A 22477-nucleotide genomic window follows, 5' to 3' on the forward strand; every position below is an offset into this window, starting at 1 on the left:
TCACCTCGAGCCTAAACCTCCCCTGGTCCAGTTTGAGACTGTGCCCTCTTGTTCTGGTGCTGATTGCCTGGGAGAAGAGACCAACCCCCTCCTGGCTACAACCTCCCTTCAGGTAGTTGCAAAAGGAACAGGTGGACCCTGAGAGGTTCCAGCAACTGAAGGAAACAACCATTCAAACTGAAGAGATCACAGCTTCTGGATTGTCCTGAAAGCATTTGACTCTCTCTGTCCTCCCAGGCCCCAACCCACCTCTGCCTGGCTCTTTTCCACCTTGTCTTTATCAGCGTGAATCTTCCGCAGCAGGTTTCTGATCCGCTTGTCGCAGAACTGGTACCGTTTGCTGCTGCTCTCATTCAGCTTTCTCACTTGGGCTACCAGAAAAGAGGAGACCTGGGCAGGGGAGAAAGAGAAAACAGGAATTAAAACAAACCAAGCAGGCATTTAAGAAGCTAAGCAGCACTTTATGAAGCTCCTCAGGCAAAATACCTAGGTGCTGTGAATGCGAGTAGGCTCGGAATTCAGCTTGAGGTTTTGCCTATGGACATTTGATCCCAGTGGAATTTCTAAGACTGTCCTTTCCCTTGTCCCAAGTCTAACCAGACCAAGGCACTGCCACGCCATGCCACAGACCACCTGCATGACTCACAGTCCAGAGCAAATCCTGGTAGTGGATCATCATCCTCACGACGTCAGCTGCCCCCTCTGCCAGCTGCTTCTCCTTCCCTTCTGGAATCTTGTTTGGCAGCCCCTTGTGCATGAAGAGATTTGGGGCCATGACTGTGGAAACGTTCCAGAGGTTCATTTTGTTGTTGTTCTCCCTGGCAACCACTTTGCTGAGGAACTCAAGTAGAGCCTAAAGGGAGAGGAAGAGCCTTGAGACATCCATTACTGACACAGTGCTCAAGAAACTGCTGTGATAATTGCTGGAGAGATCATTTAATCAGCTTTTTTTGTGTTGCTATCCTTCAGCAAATCCTCTCTCTCCAGTCAGGAAGTTCAGTGAGCAATTTCTACTACTAGGACAATATTCTCAGGTCAGTGAAACAAACCCAACAGCATGATGGACATGATTTACAACAGCTGGTAAGTCTCCTTGAATAAAAGCCTGGAACAGGATTGGGTTTCCCCAGCTAATTCCAGGACAAGTAGTTAGTTACCTTTAGAGTGTTTCTGTTGGGCTCTGGCAGAATCAGGATCAGGAGGTTTAGAGCTTGCAATCTCTGCTTCAGGTCTGGGATATCTAGAGGGATAGAGAGAGAGGGAGGGAGAATGGCAAACATTCCAGAAGATGCAGGCTTCTGACACTGTTCTTTTTGAGTGTGGGAATCCCCCAAGAAATAAGGCAATTACTTTTTTAGTGGTTGCCACCCAGAGCTTGAGGCCTGGTTTTACAGAAGTAAATCAAGTTCACACTGCCCCCATGAAGTGAATTGCCTCTGTTGCAAACACATGGCTGATGCGCTTCGGAGATTTGCTGCCAGGAAGTCTAATGCCTTGAAGGACATCAAAAGATCTCTCTGTTCCCCATTTCTTGAGCAAAAAGAGTTGTGCACATCAATGAACAGTGAGCTTAACAGATTCAAACCACCCACTGAGGCACAAACCTCACAATAAGGTGTCTGAAGAACACTGCACTACCTGCAGACCAGCCAAGACTGTGCAACCTTGGCCAGCTGCCACGTCATTGTCTATCAAGTTGTCCTAGTTTGTGGCAGCAGCTCATAGCCTCCAAAGACCCAACTCAATTTAAGACCCCAGGACAGTGCTCCTACACAGGATGCACACATCCAAGCCCCAGTGACTCTGACCCTCAGGCCATGCAGCACCCAGCAGACTTGAGTTTGGCTGTTGCTCACGTCATGCTCTGTGTAACCATCGCGTCGCACCCACAGGCTCCCACCGCACCTGACAGAAGAGCCCAAGAGCTTCACAAGAAAAGCACATGCCAGGAAACCGATGCCAGAGGGTTAAGCAGAGACTTACTTTGTACAGCAGCAAATGCAGGGAGGTACTCTGCTGTCAGCAGTGGGGCTGGCAGCTCTCTGATGAATCTTTTCAGCAGCCCAGAGACATCGTTCTGGTGGACTTCATCCCAGCGGAACAGGCCAGTGTAGAAATCCCTTTCTAGCTTCTGTTCCAGACTCTGTTAACAAAAGTTATCATAGGCTTTAATGAGCAAACACAAGGCAAATTCTCTAGCTGAGCACCAGGACAACCTATCAAGGCAAGAGAGCAAAGACCCTTGCAGCAGACCCACCCAAATCTCCCAGCAATGGACATTTCTAGTGGCACTGGGAAAGGATGAGACAAGTCAGGGCATTTAGATACCTGCTCCAGCAACACACTCCCTGATCACCTCTGACACTTTCAAACACTGCTCAGCACTCATACCTTGATTCTGGTCTGGGACCCTGAAACTCTCAAAATGCCTTCTGTTTCCAGTCCTCTCTTTTCCAAGCAGGATAGCAGCTATTAAAGGAGGGGAAAAGAAAGCTCTTAGGTACAGAGAACGAGAAGTCAGCCCTTCCTTATCACAGGCCTCCTGCCTCTGAAGATCAGAGGTGTGAATGAAACTAGAGAACTTACTGCCTGGAGTAACAGAGGGACCTTGGTGTTGGGAAGCAGTTTTTGGTCATTTTCTAACAGGGTGTTGAGTGGAACTCCAAAGAGTCTTTTCTCTACAACAGAAACAACATGCTCTAAGTCTGCATCACTTCTAATATAGATGTAAAGGATATATCCCTCACTGCAGGCTCAGGTGGCACATTTTGTAGCTGGAGATACCAGAGAAAGAAAGGAATAGTTAAATAGACCAAGAGCATTTGATAGTCAGACACAAAGATGGTGCCAGGTTGATGTCATGATCCAGTGACTCCCAGGAGAAATTCTGATCAAGGAGCACATCGGTCACAAGGGTCCTTACTGAAGGCCTTCTCTGGTTAAAACACAAACCTCTGAGAAGATCAGTGCAAGAAAAACCCCAAAACAACCACCAAAAAAGGCACTGTCAAAGCCCTTAAAGATGACACACAACCAACCTGTTGTCTTCAGTTTTGCTGCTTTGTTTCTCTTCAACTCAAAGCCCAGAATGTCACAGAGAGCTGTCAGTTCAATAAGGGCCAGCGTGGGGATCTTCTTCATGTCCTGAGCTGATAGATCTCCAATCCTGGTCACTCCTAGTCTGCCTTTGGGGATCTTAAATTTCTAAGGGAAAACACACAGAGGAGGATCAGGGCAAGCTAGCACTGCTCACCCCACCAGTTCCCAAGTGTGCAGGGCAAGTTAGCACTGCTCACCCCACCAGTTCCCAAGTGTGCAGGGCAAGCTAGCACTGCTCACCCCACCAGTTCCCAAGGGTTCAGGGCAAGCTAGCACTGCTCACCCCACCAGTTCCCAAGTGTGCAGGGCAAGCTAGCACTGCTCACCCCACCAGTTCCCAAGTGTGCAGGGCAAGCTAGCACTGCTCACCCCACCAGTTCCCAAGTGTTCAGGGCAAGCTAGCACTGCTCACCCCACCAGTTCCCAAGGGTTCAGAGCAAGCTAGCACTGCTCACCCCACCAGTTCCCAAGTGCTCAGGGCAAGCTAGCACTGCTCACCCCACCAGTTCCCAAGTGTGCAGGGCAAGCTAGCACTGCTCACCCCACCAGTTCCCAAGAGTTCAGGGCAAGCTAGCACTGCTCACCCCACCAGTTCCCAAGTGTTCAGAGCAAGCTAGCACTGCTCACCCCAGCAGCTATCAAGTTCTGCTGCATATTTACCATTCCCTGCCATAACCTGGGGTCTATTGATTTTTCTGTTTTCAGCACCAGACCAATGGCCAAAGCTACTCCTGCTTTTAGTCCACCCAGAGCTGAGTAAGTATTTCCATTTTTTTTTTTTGGTATTGCTTTTTAATCATATTTGAGCTCCTAATTGATCTAAATTAAAGACAGCCTGGTACCCACTCCAATCTACTTGAATTTTGGAAGCAGCCCAGTACCTTTGCAGAAAAGAAAAGTGGTAGAATTAGGAGTAAGAAAGGGCAGTTCTTCTCCTCCTTTCAGGGCAAACAACCCAGGATAACAGCACTACCTGTCTACAAATACCTACCCAACACAGACCCACTGCAACACCATCCACAGAGGATGCTTCCAAGAGCTGATTGTGCAGCTGAATCAAGTGGTTTGCATCCCTCTCCACAACAAGAAACAAACAAGTTCTAACAAGTGCTTACAGTCAGGGCATGTCCATCCTTTAACCTCCTAGATTCAGGCAGGAATGATCCCTTGAGCAGGACAGCTGCTTGCTCTGAGTAGGCAACATCCATGTTGAATGCCTCCTCCTTCCCAGTGTTTCGGACCGTGCAGGAGTAATCCTGGCTGTCAGCTGCAGAGGAGAAATCATCTTGAACTTCAGCAAATCAGAAGGGGGAAGCTTAGAGAACAAGTTGTGCTCAAAGAGCACTTTGAGACAGATCTGAGGACCCACACTGTATCAACACCTGAAAAGTATTGTCACAGCACGGCCCTGAGACTCATCGCTAGGGTAAGATTAGCTTAAAGCCATAACACTACAGCTATGATCACCAGAGCACTGGCACGGGAGGGGCATGGCCAGGGAGGGGCATGGCCTTAAATCAAAGGCCATACCTAAGGCTAACTTCTCTTTACCCAGCTGGGTGAAGCCTTTAGGGGATTTCACCACATGAACGTTGCTAGACTGATGTTATTTGCATCTTCTAGTTGCTTTCTTGAAGACTAAGCAGTTTGAGCAGCAATTCCTGGCAACGCTTGAGCCTGGAAGAGCCTTACTAAATCCACAGCTGGGGATAACCATGCATTCAAACCCAACTCACAAGCAAGGCCAGAGCCCAGATCAGTGTAACTTCCCACCCAGCTCCAGCCCTGCTTCAGGTCCTATTCCTTTCAGTCCCCTTCTGCATTAAAAAAACCAAACTTCCTTCTTACTTCTCTGTACACCTGAAGTCCGTAGACTGTGCCACAACTGATCTTTGCTGGGCACCTCTTTGTCTGCTGCTGTCTCCTGAAAAATAAACCAGAACATGTTTTTTTTTTCCCCACACACAAACCAGTACTGTAAGATGCCCCAAGTTTGGCAGAATAAACCCTGGCATCGTCTTCAGAAAATGCTGCTCCAGCTTAGGGCCAGAAGATTGCTCTGAAATCAAGAATGCTGATTAGAGGATTTGGCAGAGGAGGGGAAAAATGGATGAGTGTCTCACAGAGAGCATTTGTGATGCTTTTGCAGCCCATTAAGCCAATTCTACCTTTCACACAAACGTTAACCAATTTCCCCTTTGCAGTTCACACACTGAAGGGCTACAGCACGGTGGGCCAGCCAAGCTGCATGGGATCTACCCTGTGCCTCCCCTCACAAGAGGAAAGCACAGCAAGCAAACATCAGCAGCTAAGAGCTTGCCTTCATTCAGCTACACAGTGACCTACCTTGACAGGAATAAGGAGGCATTTGGCAGGCAATTCTGTTAATCAAACCCTTACTTCTGCCAGAACTAGTGAAAATACAGGAAGGCTTATTCTGTTGCAAAGCTTCACAGCTTTCTGGGAGGTCTCTCTCTTTTCTCTTGCTCCTAATGACTTAACCTGCCACTGAACTAACAAAAACACAAGAGGGCCCCAAACACAAGCAGTGCTGCATTAGGCTGCAGTGCTCAGACACCATCCAGCAGTCTTCCAGCAGTCCCTAGGAAGCTTATGGATCTGCAGGGCTCCTGGCAACTTCTGAACCCCACAAATGGGGTGCAGTAATTCTACCACCTCAACTTCATTTCGGCTCAAGAGATGAAGTCATCCACGAGGAACTGAGAGGAGCCCCCCCAGGGGAGTTTTAGGCTGTGCCTTTAAATATTGTTCACAGACCTGGAGCAGAGAAGTAGTAAAATGTAAATCAATCACTCTTGGGTGTAAAAAGGAAGATAAAGGTCATTCTAAACAGTCCCACTGGAAGAGATAAGGGACTAAAACTAGCTGTCCCAAACCAATTTCCCTCTTTTCTTGCTTCTTCACTCTGGGAGGGACACTAACTCACTTCTGCTTGACCTTGGCTGCATTGTTTTGGTATTAACTTCTCTGCTTCTCCCTCTTCTCCCTTTTGTACAGGGAGGTAAGGGGGGAACCTTGACCAGGGGGGTTCCTGTGCTGTTTATTAATTGTAAATACCTGTAAATACTGTGTATTTTGTACACACTCATTGCATTCCATTGTAGATTGGAGTTCTGCTTGTAATTACAGCTTTTGTTTGCTTCCAACTGGGCTGCCAAATTTAAGGGGGTTGGGAGGGTAGAAGTATCAACCCACCACACCCCCAGGTCCAGAAAGCCAAGCTAGCTGCCACAAGTCTTTCAGGAGATGCCACTAAACATCTAACACATCTAAGTGCCAGGTTCTACACATTGGCCACAACTCCATGCAGTGCCACAGGCTGGGGTCAGAGTGGCTGGAGAGGAGCCAGGCAGAAAGGGACCTGGGGGAACTGGTTGACAGCAGGCTGAACATGAGCCTGCAGTGTGCCCAAGTGGCCAAGAAAGCCAATGGCATCCTTGCCTGGATCAGGAATAGTGTGGCCAGCTGGAGCAGGGAAGTCATTCTGCCCTGTGCTCAGTACTGGTCAGTCCTGTGTCCAGTTCTGAGCTCCTCAGTTTAGGAAAGATGTTGAGTTGCTGGAAGGTGTCCAGGGAAGGGCAACAAAGCTGGGGAGGAGTTTGGAGCACAGCCCTGTGAGGAGAGGCTGAGGGAGCTGGGGTTGCTTAGCCTGGAGAGAAGGAGGCTCAGGGGAGACCTTATTGCTCTCTACAACTACCTGAAGGGAGGTTGTAGGCAGGTGGGGGTTGGTCTCTTCTCCCAGGCAGCCAGCACCAGAACAAGGGGACACAGTCTCAAGCTGCACCAGGGGAGGTTTAAGCTGGATGTTAGGAAGAAGTTCTTCCCAGAATGAGAGATTGGCCATGGGAATGTGCTGCCCAGGGAGGTGGTGGAGTCCCCATCACTGGAGGTGTTTAGGAAGAGACTGGATGGGGTGCTTGGTGCCATGGTTTAGTTGATTAGGTGGTGTTGGATGGTAGGTTGGACTCAATGATCTTGAAGGTAATTTCCAACCTGGTTAATTCTATTGTAGTCTAAAGGGAGATACCTCTGAGCTGCCCACTCCGAAGATGTCTCGGACGTCGCGCACAGGCTGCTTGTTCCTCCTCCTGCGGGAGCGCGAGTAGGTGTCCAGCCGCCGCTGCACCGCCGCAGCCTGCGTCTTGGTCAGGGTGGAGAGCAGCACGAGGTTGTCATTCTCTGAGGCATGCTCCCCAAGGAGGTTGGACAGACCTGCATCTTGGAGCCACTCAGCTTCAGCTTCTCCCTCTGCAAGGCAAGAGATCAATCAATCAGCTTGGCAGAGACCTCCAAGGTCATCAAGTCCAACCGTTCACCCAACCCTAACAAATCAACTACACCATGGCACTGAGTGCCTCATCCAGGCTTCTGTTAAACACCTCCAGGGAGGTCGACCCCACCACCTCCCTGGGCAGCCCATAAACAGCAACACTTCAGAGGCAAACCTCAAGAGGTCACTTCCAACCCAGCTCATTCCATGAAAACAGAAGCCTTAGTTACCCCTTTTCTGGGGTGGCCATGGGACAGCACTGGGAGGGCACTACATCTTTGTTGGGAAGTGAAGGGTTACTCTCAACATCTTAGCTCTATTCCCAGGTATCCAGTTGGATGTCAGACTGGTCTCTTCTCCCAGGGAACAAGCAACAGGACAAGAGGAGATGGCCTCAAGTTGCACCAAAGCAGGTTTAGGTTGCATATTATTTCTTTCCTGAAAGGGTTGTCAAGGCCTGGAACAGGCTGCCCAGGGCAGTGGTGGAGTCCCCAGCCCTGGAGGGTTTTAAAAGCTGTGCAGATGTGGTGCTGAGGGATATGGTTTAGTGGTGATCTGGCAGTGATGGGTTAATGGTTGAGCTTGGTGATCTTAAAGGTCTCTCCCAACTAAACCAGTTCTATGGGACACAGCACTTGAGGCAGCTGTAGCTGCCCACATACTCTTTTCTTCTCACCCTAGCTGAGGAGAAAGAGAAGAAAAAGAATACAGAGGCATGGTACATAGGTTCCCTCAAAAGACAGACAGAAGCAGAGACATAAGTGTGACTGCATGGCATTAATCAGGAGAATTGCAACAGGAACTCAATTCAGTTCACAGGGCATGGTAGGAAAGTCAGATGCTCTTGCTTTAAGCTGTCTTTGCTCGGAGGACCTGGGTAAAGGGAGCTCTGGCAGCAGGGCAGTGCATTTTATGTACTTGCAGAGCTTTCTGTATGCACCACCACTATCCTTTACCTTTTCAAGTGGCATGGTATCCATAATCACCCAACAAAAGCAAAACTGTCACTCTTGCTCTGTGCATCCACTTTCTGTCTGTGCCTATTTCAAATCATCACTAGAATGAAAGACCTTTCCAGTTCCAGAATGAAGTGTGAGAAGCCTGGAAGAAGTACAGCAGCACTGCTCAAACAAGCTCCATTCAACATTGTTCTTCAATAGATGAGAAGTTGCCCTTCAAACACTGAAGACTATTTTTTCCCTTATGGCATATGCCCTTCATACAAGTGAGAAAGTGCCCTGAGCAAGGCAGCTACTTGAAATCCAGGGATAAAAGAAGCAATTTAGCAGGTGGCTTTGACTTTACCACAGTGAAGAGCACAAAGCCTTTATCTTTGCAGTTCTCTGTACCACATTCATTGATTGCAGGAAGCTCCAGCATAGCTCTACTAAAGGTTTTACTGGGGAAAAGCAAAGGGGAAAAAATCACAGCTGGACTGAAACACAACAGTTCAATCTCACTCTTCCTTTCCTAGGCACACTGATATCTCCTCAGCTCTCACAGCTGCTCAGGCCAAGCTTTATTATTGCTGCATCAAGAGTCAAAAAGCCATGCAGCTTTTCTGGGGGTCAAGAGGGAGGGGACAGGCTCTGCTCAGTTGCACCCTGACAGGACAAGGAGCAATGGATAGAAACTCCAGCACAGGAGGTTCCACCTCAACATGAGGAGGAACTTCTTCACTGGGAGGGTCACAGAGCACTAGACCAGGCTCCCCAGGGGGGTTGTGGAGTCTCCTTCTCTGGAGACTTTCCAGCCCCATCTGGATGCATTCCTGTGAGACCTGTGCTGGATTCTATGGCCCTGCTCTGGCAGGGGGGTTGGCCTTGATCTCCAGAGGTCCCTTCCAAGCCCCCAACATCCTATGCTCCTGTGCTGCTCGTGGTCCCATTCACAACTCCTGCGTTGCAGAGCTCGTTGTCACACATCCCTGCTTTCAGGGCGGTACAGTGTGTAAAATCCTTCTGGTTTGTTTTGTCTTAAGCAACTAAAGTTAGCAAAGTGTTTTGCTTGCAGATTTTGTAACTACTGAATTCCAGCCATAACAGGAAGCTAATCTAACACACAATACCAAACAGCAGCCCCAAATCGGACGTCCGTGTGGGCTGCAGACCACCTGAGGCCAAAGCCCCAGATTTTAGTTCCTCTAGCTAATATTTTTGGCCCAGTTATGTTTGCCAGTCATGCCAAAAAGGAAACCACTAAAATAGGTTATTTATGGGGATAAAGGGGAAATCAGGAAGAAGCAGAGCAGAAGTGGGAGGTCCACAGAAGCTGAGCTACAGCTTGGAGCCTGAAGGGCTGCTGAGGTTTGCCTTGCAAGCTCCAGACAAGCAGCATCTTAGGTGGGCACAACGAGGAATAAATCTGTAAAACTAGAGGGCATCATTTACCCAAACTTTCTTGAAACATAAAGGCAGCCACAGGGAGCCTTCACCAGAAAGCATTTCATTGCCAAACATTTCTAAGACAGTCAGAGCAGCCTACAACTGCTCAGGCACTGAACAGGCTGCCCAGAGAGATGCTGGAGGCACCATCCCTGCAGGGGTTCAAAAAAGGTGTAGACATGGCACTTTGGGACATGGTTTGATGTGCATAGGGGTGTGGGGGTTGATGCTTGGACTTGAAGATCATCAAGATCTTTTCCAACCTTAATGATTCTATGATAATTACAGACTTTCTACAGAGTTTCGAGAGGCAGAGCTGAATCAGCCTATGCAGACACCTCCCAGGCATGATTACATGCTCTGGGGATGCCAGCAAACCTTATCAGTCTGCTGCTCTGCCTGACCCTAGGGAGAGCTGGATGCACAGCAGACACCACAGACAGGACAGTGCTGCTCCTACCCCAGGCAAAAGCTGCTTTCTGCTCCCTTCAACTGCTACTGAGGCCACGAGAATCATCACCACCTTTTAGCTGACCCACTTCACAGATTGCACTGGGTTGGCAGGGACCCCCAAAGGTCATCTTGTCCAAACCCACTGCAGTCAGCAGGGACACTTCCAACTAGATCAGGCTGCCCAGGGCCACACAAGTCTGCTCTCTAATGTCTCCAGTGACAGGGCCTCAACCACATCGCTGGGCAACCTGTTACACACTGGCCTCCCACTGACTGCAGGTCACAACCAGCTTCCCATCACACCACCTCCTACACAGCAGAGCAGCAATCTCCAGCTAGGTCAGCAGGCTTGAGTCGCTTTATCTACAGGGCAGCTTCCAAGCTGACCCTGCCCCACGACTACCAGCAGCCATCTGGCAGCCTGAGCCACGCTGTCCCCAGACAGAGCTGTCAGCCACCGCTGCCCAGGTGCAGCCTCTCCAGCTCTGTGCACGAAGTGATGGTGCCCTGGGCTGTGAGGAGCCCTGCAGCCTCTCCGCTGCGCTGCTACCTCACAGCCCTCCAACCATCAACCACAGAGACACTCCAGTCAGAGGCACCAGTCAAATCCTGCACCCTGGAAGTTCCCCCTGGCCACTAACCCTTCCAGCAGGACGCTCATTTGCCTGAGTTCCTTTGCAGCCGGAGGCCGAGCGTGTCGCACCTCCTTCCCCAGCCTGCCGGGAAGGCTTCCCTACTGGGAGCATCGTTTCCAGTCTGGCTGGTTTCAATGACCAATTAAGCAGTCAGCTCCTGCCTGCTAGATTAATGCTCAGCATTAAAAGACACTTTTCCTTGTGGCCCTGCTTACACACAGCAATCAAATCACCTCTGGCATATCAGCCTTTTGGATACCCCAGACAGCCTTTCATCTCGTGGGTCTCCTTTCCAGAGACTGCTCCCTGCCTCTCTCAGCTTCTGAGTCACTTTTGCCTCTCTTCCAGTCCTATAAAACACACTTAACATCCTTTATGTAGGGACACTAACAGCAGACCTCGATGTTTACCATGTCTTGCCTACTACAGCAGGCATGGGTGGTGACAGAATCATAGAACTGTTTCAGTTGGGAATGACCTCTAAGATCACCGACTCCAATTGTCCACCTAATACCATCACTGCTACTAAACCATGCCCCAAAATAGCATGTCCACAAGTTCCTTGAACACCTCCAGGGATGGTGACTCCACCACCTCTTTGGGCAGCCTGTTCCAATCCCTGACCACTCTTGCAGGAAAGGAATTTTTTCCTAATATCCAACCTAAACCTTCCCTGGCACAATTTCAGGCCATTTCCTCTCATCCTATCACCTGATACTGGGGAGCAGAGATGAAGCCCCACCACACTGTAACCTCCTTTCAGGGAGCTGTAGAGAGCAATGAGGTCTGCTCAGCCTCCTCTGGACTGTTTAATCCCAGTTCCTTCAGCCACTCCTCCCCAAACCTGTTCTCCAAGGCCTTCACCAGTTTCACTGCCCTTCTCTGGACCAGCTCCAGCACCTCAATGTCTTTCTCATAGTGAGGGGCCCAAAACTGAGCCTAATATGCAAGGTGCAGCCTTGTTAGTGCTGAGTTTAGGGGACATAATCACTTCCCTACTCCTGCTCTTTCCGCCCCACTCTCCAGAGCCTCCTCTGCACACCCAGGACAGCAATTTCCCCTTCCCAAGCATGGCAGCACCCTGGGATTTTCACTCCAAACATTGTCTCATGAGTATCAGGCCAGCACAAGAGCTGGAGGCTGTTCAGGAGGCAAACCCAACCATTCAATAGGCTGCACAGCCACCTGAAACCACAGTTTTCAGCAGAGACCTGGGAAAAGCATGGTCCTGATCTGAAGGACCTTTGAACACTTAACACCATTTATCATCCCTCCAACAGCCCAAGATGTTGCTGCTCCCCTCTTAAAGAGCAATCAGCCAGCTTCCAGTTATTCCAAGACACTGGATAGCATCAGCACTATAGAAAGCCCATTAGAAACACTCCAGACACATGAAGCAGTCTTCAAAAGACAGAAAAAGCCCAAACCAAAACAATAAAAACCCTAAGGAGGTCTACAAGGGGGAAAAAAGTGTGGGGATGGTCTGAAGTTGCTCTGGGTGTTTATTAAAGTTTCTTAACTAGTGAATCAGAGGGAGAACAGCCTGCCTGCCACAAAAGCAGCTCTCATAAAAGCCCCTGTGATGAAGTCTCAGGACCACAAAGACAAACAAGCCTTCCAAAACCCCACCAGCTCCCACAGCATGTTTACCATTCAGCCACCTGCATGGGGAACAAGGGCCCCACACTTAGCAGGGGCTCTTCAAAACCATCTGGAGCCTTGAACTTACTCCTGACTGACCTTTAGAGCCCCAGTTTGTTCCAGAGGCCGAAGCCAGGGCAAGGCAGGGCTCCTCTTCTTCTGCAGCACATTACCCACCACTCAAGGGAAAAACCAGTACCTCTAAACCAGTCAGGTGCATCAGCAAGCTTTGTCTCTCAGATGCTCACCTTCCTCCCCTCACTCCCAATACTTTTGGCAACCTACCCTCTTGTGTTTTGACATCTGCAAGGCTGCATTCCTCTTGCTCAGCTTCAGTGCTCTGTTTAATGTTCTCTACTTCCAGCCAGAAACTGTCCATTGACATGTTGTCCATAGAGTCTATCCTGGAATTCCTGCCCTCCAACACCGGGGATGCCAAAGGGCTCTTCGGAGGAAGTTGGCTCATTTTGCAAGGGCAGTTTCTGGTACTGAGGGAGGAAGAGATAAGGAGAGATTAAGCTACACACACTCAGATGTGGCAGAGATTAAGCTCCACGTACTCAGATGTGGCATGCACGACACACGGGGCTGCCGTGATTAATGACTGCAGCAAGAGCCAAACAGAGGTAAGTGCTGGACTTCCTCTGCTTACTGCTTTGCAATAGCTGAGAAGGTTGAGACCTAGTTCCCTGGAGAAGGGGACAAACTGCTGTCTAAACATGCAAAAGGACATAGTAGCAACATGGCTTTTCCAGGGCTGTCCTTTCTGTGACTGCCACACCACCACCTACCGCTGCCACACCACCACCTACCGCTGCCACACCAGCTGCCAAGACTCCCCTGCAAACATGCACAGATACCCTCCACATTCACAGACAACCAAGATGCTTCAGGCCTTGTGCACACATGCTCTGACAAACTGGCATACACAGCAAGCCCCCCCAACACCCAGCCACCTCAGACTGAACCCAGTAGATTTGTCCTCCACACGCAAAAACCAGCACAGCTCCACCTCCTGCGCTTCAGCTCCAGCAATAAACAACTCTGATGTCTGAGACCTTTTTTTTTCCTGCCCAGACCAGATTTTTTCAGCTGTGAAACAGCACAAGTGTCCTGGGAAACCCAAACATGCAGCATTTTCTAACCACCCTCCTGATTAATTCATGGGTGGCCAAGGTCCCAGGCTGGCCTTGCTCAGCTTTCAACCCCTATGCACAAAGCTGAGAGGTTCTCAGCAGATCATAAAATAACTCCTCTCCTGAAATTAATTTCCATTTTCTTCAAAGGCTTTCAAGCCATTTAAGCCCTGCTGTACATCACCTTTTTTTCCCCAAGACCTAAAGAAACTGGGATGAGTGGAACCTACTTGTGAGAACCCCTCAATGGTTCAACTCATGAATACAAAAGCAAAAGAGATCACACAGCATGCTGACTCTGGATGGCTGGAAAAACACCTGTGGACACCACCACCACACACATGTCAGAAGGGATTTCTAGACTTCCAGAAGGAAAAGAAAAGGCTGATCAAGGTCTTGTGCCTTGAAAGCCATGGCAACAAACCAGCCACCATTAAGCCATTTAGCCTCCTAACTCTGGAAGGACTTAGAAAAGTGAACAGGTGGCAAAAGAGCTGGAAAGTCTTACTCCTTTTCATTCCAGAGAGCCATTATTAGCAGCTCTGGCATTAACTTACTTCCATTATAAGCAGCATTTCAAGTCACAGAAGCCTGAATTTGAAGATCTATCAACCAAGATGCCTATGCTGCAGGATGTTCTCCACTTCCATTCACCCATGTGCATGTATGCTATGCTCACTCCTTCTAATCTGGATCTCCCTACTTTCAGTTTAAAGCCACTGACCCCATATCCTACCCTGAGTGCAGGTTTGAGTCCAGGAGATGCTATGACCAAGTGGAGTAATACTGATCTAAAGCATTAGGGACTAGTCCTGGTGCACATCTGAGAAGCATCACAGCAGCCACTGACCCCATATCCTACCCTGAGTGCAGGTTTGAGTCCAGGACATACTATGACCAAGTGGAATAATACTGATCTAAAGCATTAGGGACTAGTCCTGGTGCACACCTGAGAAGCATCACAGCATCCTTACAGTCCAGGTTTCAGGCTACAGCTTTGCCAGCAGCTACTTCTGATCTACCAGCACCTTAAGTCCATATCAAGTACTGGTGCAAGGATATTGTTTTGCCAGACAACAGTAAACCACTGGACTCTGAGCACCAGTTATTTTGCCTCCATGATCTAGCAGTGCTTGCATCAGAAAGCTCCACCACCAGCCACACCAGATGCCAGATTTGAACTGCTACTGCAGCAAACAGCCCAAAGGCCATCCTAACATTTCGCCTCAAGAACCTGATGCACTAATTTCTGCTTCATCAAGGTGCTGGATGCTAATGGCACACTGCAGTAGCAGGCTCCAAAGCCCAACTCTATGTGTCCCAAGCCAGAGCTGCTGCTCTTGCCTCACAGAACAACTCCAAAGCAAAGCCAGGCCTTGCAAGTTGGAAACCATTCTGCTCTCGGGTGTAAACACTCTTTTTCCTTGAGCACACTGCAAAGTGCTTTACAACAAATCCAAGCACCAGGGTGGAAGGTTAATTTTAGATTCATCAGAGCTTAAGGACTGTTCTTCCTCATTGCATTGCCAAGCCAAGGGAGGGCAACTGGTGACGTGGAAACACGGCAACAGCTCAGATGGAAAGTGGAGATTGTTGGCTTAAAATGTTAATCGCTCAGCTGCACTTGGGCAAAGAGTAGGTGGAATAATCAAGTTCACTCAGTTGCACCCTCCACATCACAAAAAGCTCAAGTTTTAAAGATTAACCAAACAAAAAGCAAACTGACCAGAAAGACCAGGTGAAGGGCAGCCACAAAGGAATGACTCTATGAGAAGTGTGGAATCCTCTCCTCTTATCTAAGCACAGAACTAGTTTGGATGGAGCTCGAGATAGATTCAGCTGACTCCTCTAACACCTTCAGTCTAATCACGACTTCAGAAGCAGAGTTAGGAGATATTAGACCTTTTAGAGATGGTTTTCTTACCATTGCATCTATAAATCCTCTTGTGTAGAGCTCTGGTAGCCTGCAGCAAGACCTGCATGCCTGCAGAGCACTGACTCCAAGTGCTTGTGGCTCACCAGTCCTGGGCTAGACTATGCAGTCTCAGGGTAGTTTTTGATGTGTTCCTAGATACTGTCAACACATGACAGAGAGCAAACACTCCTGCAACTCCTAGCCCTCTTGAATATCAAAATAAAACAAACACTGTTGCTATGCATTTGTTCATTCCAGGCTTGAATCATTCCCATCAGAGAACTTCTCAAAGGACCCGTAGCTGCCCAGGCTGCTCTGCTGCTTGCTCAATGTCCTTCCCTCACTGAAATACCTCTCTAGCAGATGAATAAATAAAGAGGTTCACTCTCAAGCATTTCACAGAACAGGTCATGACAGATGTAAGGCAAGGAAATGGAATCCCTTTATTGCTGCTTCCAGAAAAAACTAAGATGAGAAAAAGGCAGCAAGATCAGGAGTCCTACACCTAGTTTTTAAAGGCACATCCAAAGATTTGGAGCAAGCACAAAGGCAACCAGGAAACAAACAGATGGTTATTAACCTTAGTCCGAGTTAACCTCAAAAGCCAGCAAGGGGCAGCACATGAAGTCACAGCACCACAGCAATTCAGACCTACAGCATGGAACACAAAGTCTTTCGAAGCAAAAAAGTACTCAGAAGTTATCCTATCAACTGGCCTCAGTTTGCAGATAAAGACACAAAGCCAGAGAACAAAACTACGTCAGCATCGCAACTCACGCACATCTCACTGCCTTCAGATATGCTTCAAGGTCAGAAACAATCAATGGGGACAAAGCATAAGATTAAAAAACAACCAAAATAAGTCCCTGCAGGAAAAAGCCCCTCCAAGTCCCTACCCTGAGGAAGCAGCTTAAAGCCAGATGAAGAACTGTGTGGTTAATCCCAAAGAGAAAGGATCAGCCCATCGCAGCTCGTAGCACGAGAGGTTTTCTTGGTCAGGATCATGTAGAAGGATAAAGGCATCCAGAAACAGCAGATGGGAATGTTTGAAAAGCAAGGGAGAGACTCCTGCAGCAGTAAGTCATACACCTCCAGCTGCACCTATATAAAATACAGATATTTTGCTCAGTAAAATATTGACAGCTTAAACTTCAGCCTTTCAAAGGTATCAACACACTAGCATGAAAGAAGTCAGTCTCCTTCTGGTGTGAAAGAAGTCAAATCATCTTATCAAGATCTGAGGTGAAACACACAGAATCAGCTATTTCTTTCAGACAGACAGAATTACACAAGACGCCATTCCCAGCACAGAGACAGCAAATTTAGCCAGGGGATGCCTTGAGGACACAAAACTGCACAACTTCCCTATCAAAGGTCGAAACCCAAAGGAAGCTCTACTGCGGATCTTGAAAGCCTGGCTTTGGTACCCTTACAATCCTGCAGATGATGTAGGCAAACTCCACAGACTCCATAGTGCTTCCTCCACCCCACCACAAGCAGCAAAAGAGCAACACTGAGCTTTGCTCGCAATAGAAAACTGGAAAGCACACAGTTGGCTCAAACTCCTTGGACCAGACTGTAAAAGTCAAGACAGAGCAATTATCAGATGACTGTGGCAGAGTTGAACAGGACCTCACCCAATCTACTCTTACCATGCCTGACTTCCCCTGGCTTACCTAAGCTAAGGCAGCTAAAGAGGCAGAATTGAAGCACTGTTTGAAGCAGGGCCTCTGCTGCTCACCTACATGGCTGAGTATCTTTGTATATTTGGGGTTGCTTAGCCTGGAGAAGAGGAGGCTCAGGGGAGACCTTATTGCTCTCTACAACTACCTGAAGGGAGGTTGTAGCCAGGTGGGGGTTGGTCTCTTCTCCCAGGCACCCAGCATCAGAACAAGAGGACACAGTCTCAAGCTGCACCAGGGGAGGTTTAGGCTGGATGTTAGGAAGAAGTTCTTCACAGAAAAAGAGATTGGCCATGGGAATGTGCTGCCCAGGGAGGTGGTGGAGTCACCATCACTGGAGGTATTTAAGAAGAGACTTGATAGAGGGCTTGGTGCCATGGTTTAGTTGATTAGATGGTGTTGGGTGATAGGTTGGACTCAATGATCTCAAAGGTCTCTTCCAACCTGGTTAATTCTATTCTATTCTATCTCTAACCATGGGGGCTTTGCTCATACCCCTCATAGTTTCACCAAGAGTATCCCTACAAGAAGCCATAGTGCCTCTAGCTCACTCAGGTTCATGTAGCACTGGTGCCAAACAACATTCAAGTTTGCATTAAGGCATTTTATCAAGGACTCAGCACCCATGGGATGGTGCACTTGAAGGTCTGTCTGTACATCAACAGCAAGAATAGCTAAGATATCACTGCTACAATTTGCTAATGAGATTAGAGCTTGTTTTCAGTAACACAGCAATCAGTTCATCAAGACCTTCCCTTATGCAAGCAGCTCATGGAGCAGTGTCATTTAAGGTTGTTTTGGAGAAGCCTGTTCTGCAGGTGATAAAGAGGATGTGCCAGATAGCTCTGTGTGTGTGGAACAATTCCTCCCAGCTCCAGCTTTCTCCCTCCCAACAACAACATGGCACTGCCCAGCTCCTGCCCTGGCATCCCCAGTGACACCAGAGAGACAAAACAGTGACCCTTTGCCCAGTGCTCTGTGGAGTGAAAGACATGAACCCAGACACACTGCTTCAGCTTAGCACCTCCAGCACCTTCTGGAGACTCAAACTCCAGAGACTGCCTCCACCACAGCACTGGGAGTTTTAAATAGGTTACAGCTAACCTGACAATAAGCATTTAAGGGCATAGCAGCTCCACTGTGACCTCTCAGAACTCAAAGGGGACTGTGAGAAAGACAGGGACAGACTTTTGAGCAGGACCTGTTGTGACAGTACAAGGGGTGATGCTTTGAAACTAAAAGACCAAGATTCAGACTAGAGAGAAGGAAGACATTTATTTACACTCAGGGTCATGAAGCACTGACCCACATTGTCCAGAGAGGTGGTAGATGCCCCATCCCTGGGAACATTCCAGGTCAGGCTGGACAGGGGTCTGAGGAACTTGATCTTGTTGAAGATGTCCCCCCATGGCAGAAGGGCTGGACTAGATGACCATTAAAAGTCCCTTCCAACCCAAACCAGTTTGTGATTCTATGATCTGTATCTCAGGTCTTCACCAGCAGATTTGCCTCCACTCTGTCTAATGAGGGTCTAAATGAGCAGAATAAGGAGTTGAGAAATTTGCCTGTAATTACAGAGCTGCCTGGAGGCATCTCAGACCGAAACTGAGCACAGATTGATAAGCCCATGCAGATACAGTCAAATTAAACACATTCAAAGCCATGTTTGGCTTAGTCTATTAGTTGGGTGCCTGTCCCCTCACACCAGGGTCAGTTTTGGCCACAGAAGACATAAGCCCTGCTCTCTGTGTGGGCTTTGTTTGACTGTAAGGTCACTGCAGAGCAGCCCGTTGTTCACTTTCCCTGCATTATCAGCCCAAACAGGAAAGGGCCTGCCAGGGACATGGAAATCCAACTGTGGGAAAGGGTACCCAGCCAAAACAAAGCTTTAGGAGTACTGTGATCTTTGATGCAACTCTGAATTGATAAGCCTGATCTACCAGCTGATTAGATGAGAGTCATTAACTCACAGTGGCATTCCTATCCCTATTCCCAGCCTCACACACTGCACCGAGTGCACGTTGATCTAAACACCCCAGCTCTGTCCACCCAGCAGCCACAGAGGTCCAGCCTGCCACTCAAGTTCATCACCTTTCTGTGATTCCACCTGCAGCCATGACACCAGGATGCCAAACTCCACGGGCCTGCCACGGCGTGGGGCTGCCAACCCCACGGACCGGTGGCACTGGCTCGGAACAGGAGCTGCCACATACCAGTTCTCACCCGTTACCCCTCCCCAGCACAGCAGCTGCCCTGGGCTCCTGCCAGCTGCCACCAGGCTCAGCCTGAGCACGGGATTCCCACGGAAGCAGCTGGCACAGGCTCGCTGCCCTTCAGTGACGTGGCTGTCCCAGCCCTGTGGCACACACTGCCAGGGATTTTGCCAAGGCCACAATGAGTCAATAGCTCCCAGTTACTAACTGCATCCTGCAAACACACTACCGTTACACCAACCCAGACGGCCTGAGCTCGCTTCCAGCACCACTGTGATGTCAGGAGAGATGCTCAGTCTCTGTACACCTCAACTGCCCAGCTTGGGGACAAAGTGAGTGAGGGACCTCATGGCTCACAGAGCAAAGACTTGCTGCTGTGCTTGAATCCTCCATAGATAAGCTGTGAACTTCTGTTTTGTGTGATCCTTCATTAACACAAAGGCATTTTACATCAACAGGTTCACCCCCAGTAAAGATTTCCCCTACAACTTCTTTAGCACCAAACTCAGAGGAAATCAGGATGATAGAACTCATTTCTTCTTGCAGCCCATGCCACCAGCTGTACCTACAGCACAGCAGACAATGAGTCATTACAACTTGTTGCTCAGATACATATGGGAAGAGACAAGAGACTTTGAAGAGGTCACAAGAGTAAACCTGCTGACCAGCACAGAGCAAGGAAGGGTTGAGAGATGTGCTGGAACCCAGCTATGCTTCATGCATGAGAGGTTTAGGGATGCACGAAGACAGGAAGGACAGTCATAAGCTCCTTGCTTGGATTTCCCAGGGACAGGTTATTACACATAAGACGAAGTGCTTGGCTATTACATTGCCAAGAGAAGCTTGCCCTTGGCTGAGATTTACAACCAACTCTACAATTGGTACCTGGAGTGCCACCTGCAAGCCCAGGGCCACCAACCCCAGCCTCAAGTTCCACAAGCTCTGCAGTGCCAAGCAGAAGAATGCATGGGATGGGGAGGTGGAGAGGCAATGGCTTTTTCTCAGCAGAGCTTCAGAGGCACAGCACTGCCAAGTAAAGCAGTAGGTGTCTTAATGGGAACTCAATGAGCATGCCACAGTTACTGCTGCAAAAATAAACAGTCAGTCAAGTCAATTAATTAGAAGAGCAGGACAGCTGGTATAACATGGGGGCACTCTGTAGGCATGTTTTATGTCAATCCCAGCAGGGAGGGTTGGTTACACCAACACACAGGGACATGTTTCACCCACTAGTGAGACATGAAGGAACAGCTGAGAATTTCCACTTGCTAGGAGCTAAATCTGCTGGTCAAAGTCAGTGAGGAAGTTTGGTGTTCCTGCTGTAGTGTACCTCTTCAGGCCTGACCACAGTCTTGGCACCAGTACAGACACTGGAACTCAACTAACTCGTCTGGCAAACCCCAGCAGTTGTCACTGAATGTTTTGATTTTTATCACTCAAGGTGCTAGCCTAGCCTTCTCACACACAGCTCACCTCAAAGCCATTCACTGTATTACTCCTGGGTCCCTCCCCCTAAGATTATTACTACTATCATTTATATTTTTAAATCTTAAAACCTTTGCCTGGCATCCCTTACAAGATTTCATTTCTCCCTTCCACATACAAGGTCAAAGGAAAAAAGAGACCAGGAAAAACAAGTCAGAAACATGAGAGCATGTTAGAGCTGTGGTTAGGAATGAAATCATTGGGAGTAGATCCACACAAAACCAACACCTTCCTGCAGCTGGGAGACACTCCAAAACCTTCAAAGCTGATGCAGATACAAGTTAGAAGCAGCCTTAAGTCGTTTAATGTCATTTAAGCACAAGCACAGTACAGCACTGACCAAGCAAAGCAGTTCCACTTCCAGTGGTATCCTTTAGTAGGCACAGTAGGTAAAAATCTGCAGTTCCTACCTTCATGTGGTTCTAAAACAGTCACTGACCAAGCCCTCAAACCCCACAGCCTGCCAGGGCAGTGCTACCACTGGCATCATAAGGAAACACAGAGCCTGAAGTTTAACCCCACAGCCACAGACTAACACTCCCCCAGGTCCCACTTCCAGGAACATAAAAAGGGGGGGACAAGGGAGGTTTAATTTCGGGCTCAAGGCATTCAGAGCAGTTTTAAAGAGCAGATTATAAAGCACATCTCTAGAGGTGTGCGGGCTGTTTCCAGCTTTCCTGCCCCAGGTACTGCCTTGCCCCCATGCCCTGCCTTCAGGAGGAAGAGGAGCAGCGCTCGCCCCGGTGCCCCACAGCCACGCTCCCTACCTGCCGAGGCTGCCGAGCTGGGCACAGCTGGCGGAGCGGGCACCTGCCAGCACCACCCGGGGCCTGGGGATGATCCTGCTCCTGGCCACCGCGGAGCTACACGTGCCGTGCTTGTCCATGGCGAGAGGGGAAAGCAGCGCGGGGCTCAGTCCATCCGTGCCCGCCGCTGCGGGGTCGAGGAGCGTCTGCCGAGCCTCGCAGCTGGTACGGAAGAGCCGCTCCTCGTCACCCACGCAGTGCCAGTCAGGTGGCCCTCAGCATCCTCTCCTCCCTCCTCACATCCACCCGCCCGGGCAGACCGAGCAGAAGGGACTGGCGATCCACCTGCGCCTGCGAGGCAGCGGTGCCCGAGGCTGAGCCACCCACGCCTGGCACATGGACTGCTGGACGCAGCCCACAGCCGGCGCTCGAGTAAGCAGAAAACACCGGGGAGCTCTTTTCCAGCCTGGGCTGCAGCTGGAGCTTGCTGAACATTAACCCAAGCCTCAGCCCTGCGAAAGAGTCACTCCCCAAAAGCAGCGCCGGGGAAGGAGGAGTCAAAGAGCGCGGCTGCTCCTCGGAATCGTGCTTCCCTGAAGTAAGGGAAGAGCGAGAAAAAGCACAAAATATCTGCCTGGGGACTGAGGAGGGGCAACAAAACACCCGAGCACTGATTAAACGAGCAAATTCAGCGTTTCTTGACATAGCTGAGCAGTGAGTAAATCCCAGCTGGATCTCAGACGCTGGTGTTGAAAGAGCAGCATAAACCTGTAACACCCACAGAACATTTTGCAAGA

General features: G+C 49.2%; 1 protein-coding gene across 3 annotated transcripts in view; it reads right to left on the reverse strand.

Annotated features, from left to right (window-relative positions):
* ARHGAP40 (Rho GTPase activating protein 40) overlaps window positions 1–21930 on the reverse strand; it is a 28388-nt gene extending 6458 nt beyond the window's left edge. The window contains exons 1-12 of one of the 3 annotated variants that reach the window (XM_068150124.1): window positions 21702–21930; window positions 12789–12991; window positions 7148–7368; window positions 4948–5023; window positions 4215–4366; window positions 3039–3204; window positions 2587–2678; window positions 2392–2469; window positions 1984–2143; window positions 1158–1240; window positions 647–853; window positions 250–390 (exon numbers count right to left, since the gene is read on the reverse strand). In XM_068150124.1, the coding sequence (XP_068006225.1) occupies window positions 250–390; window positions 647–853; window positions 1158–1240; window positions 1984–2143; window positions 2392–2469; window positions 2587–2678; window positions 3039–3204; window positions 4215–4366; window positions 4948–5023; window positions 7148–7368; window positions 12789–12991; window positions 21702–21820 (1698 nt within the window). In that variant the 5' untranslated portion in view covers window positions 21821–21930. Of the gene's footprint in view, window positions 1–249; window positions 391–646; window positions 854–1157; window positions 1241–1983; window positions 2144–2391; window positions 2470–2586; window positions 2679–3038; window positions 3205–4214; window positions 4367–4947; window positions 5024–7147; window positions 7369–12788; window positions 12992–15563; window positions 15621–16450; window positions 16532–21701 lie in introns of those variants that run through there. The other 2 variants (XM_068150126.1, XM_068150125.1) reach the window with 2 other exon arrangements.
* Window positions 21931–22477: the final 547 nt, after the last annotated feature.

Source organism: Melanerpes formicivorus, unplaced genomic scaffold (genome assembly GCF_026170545.1).
Source record: "Melanerpes formicivorus ecotype bairdi unplaced genomic scaffold, bMelFor1.0.p_v2 SCAF_19, whole genome shotgun sequence".
NCBI lineage: Eukaryota > Metazoa > Chordata > Aves > Piciformes > Picidae > Melanerpes > Melanerpes formicivorus.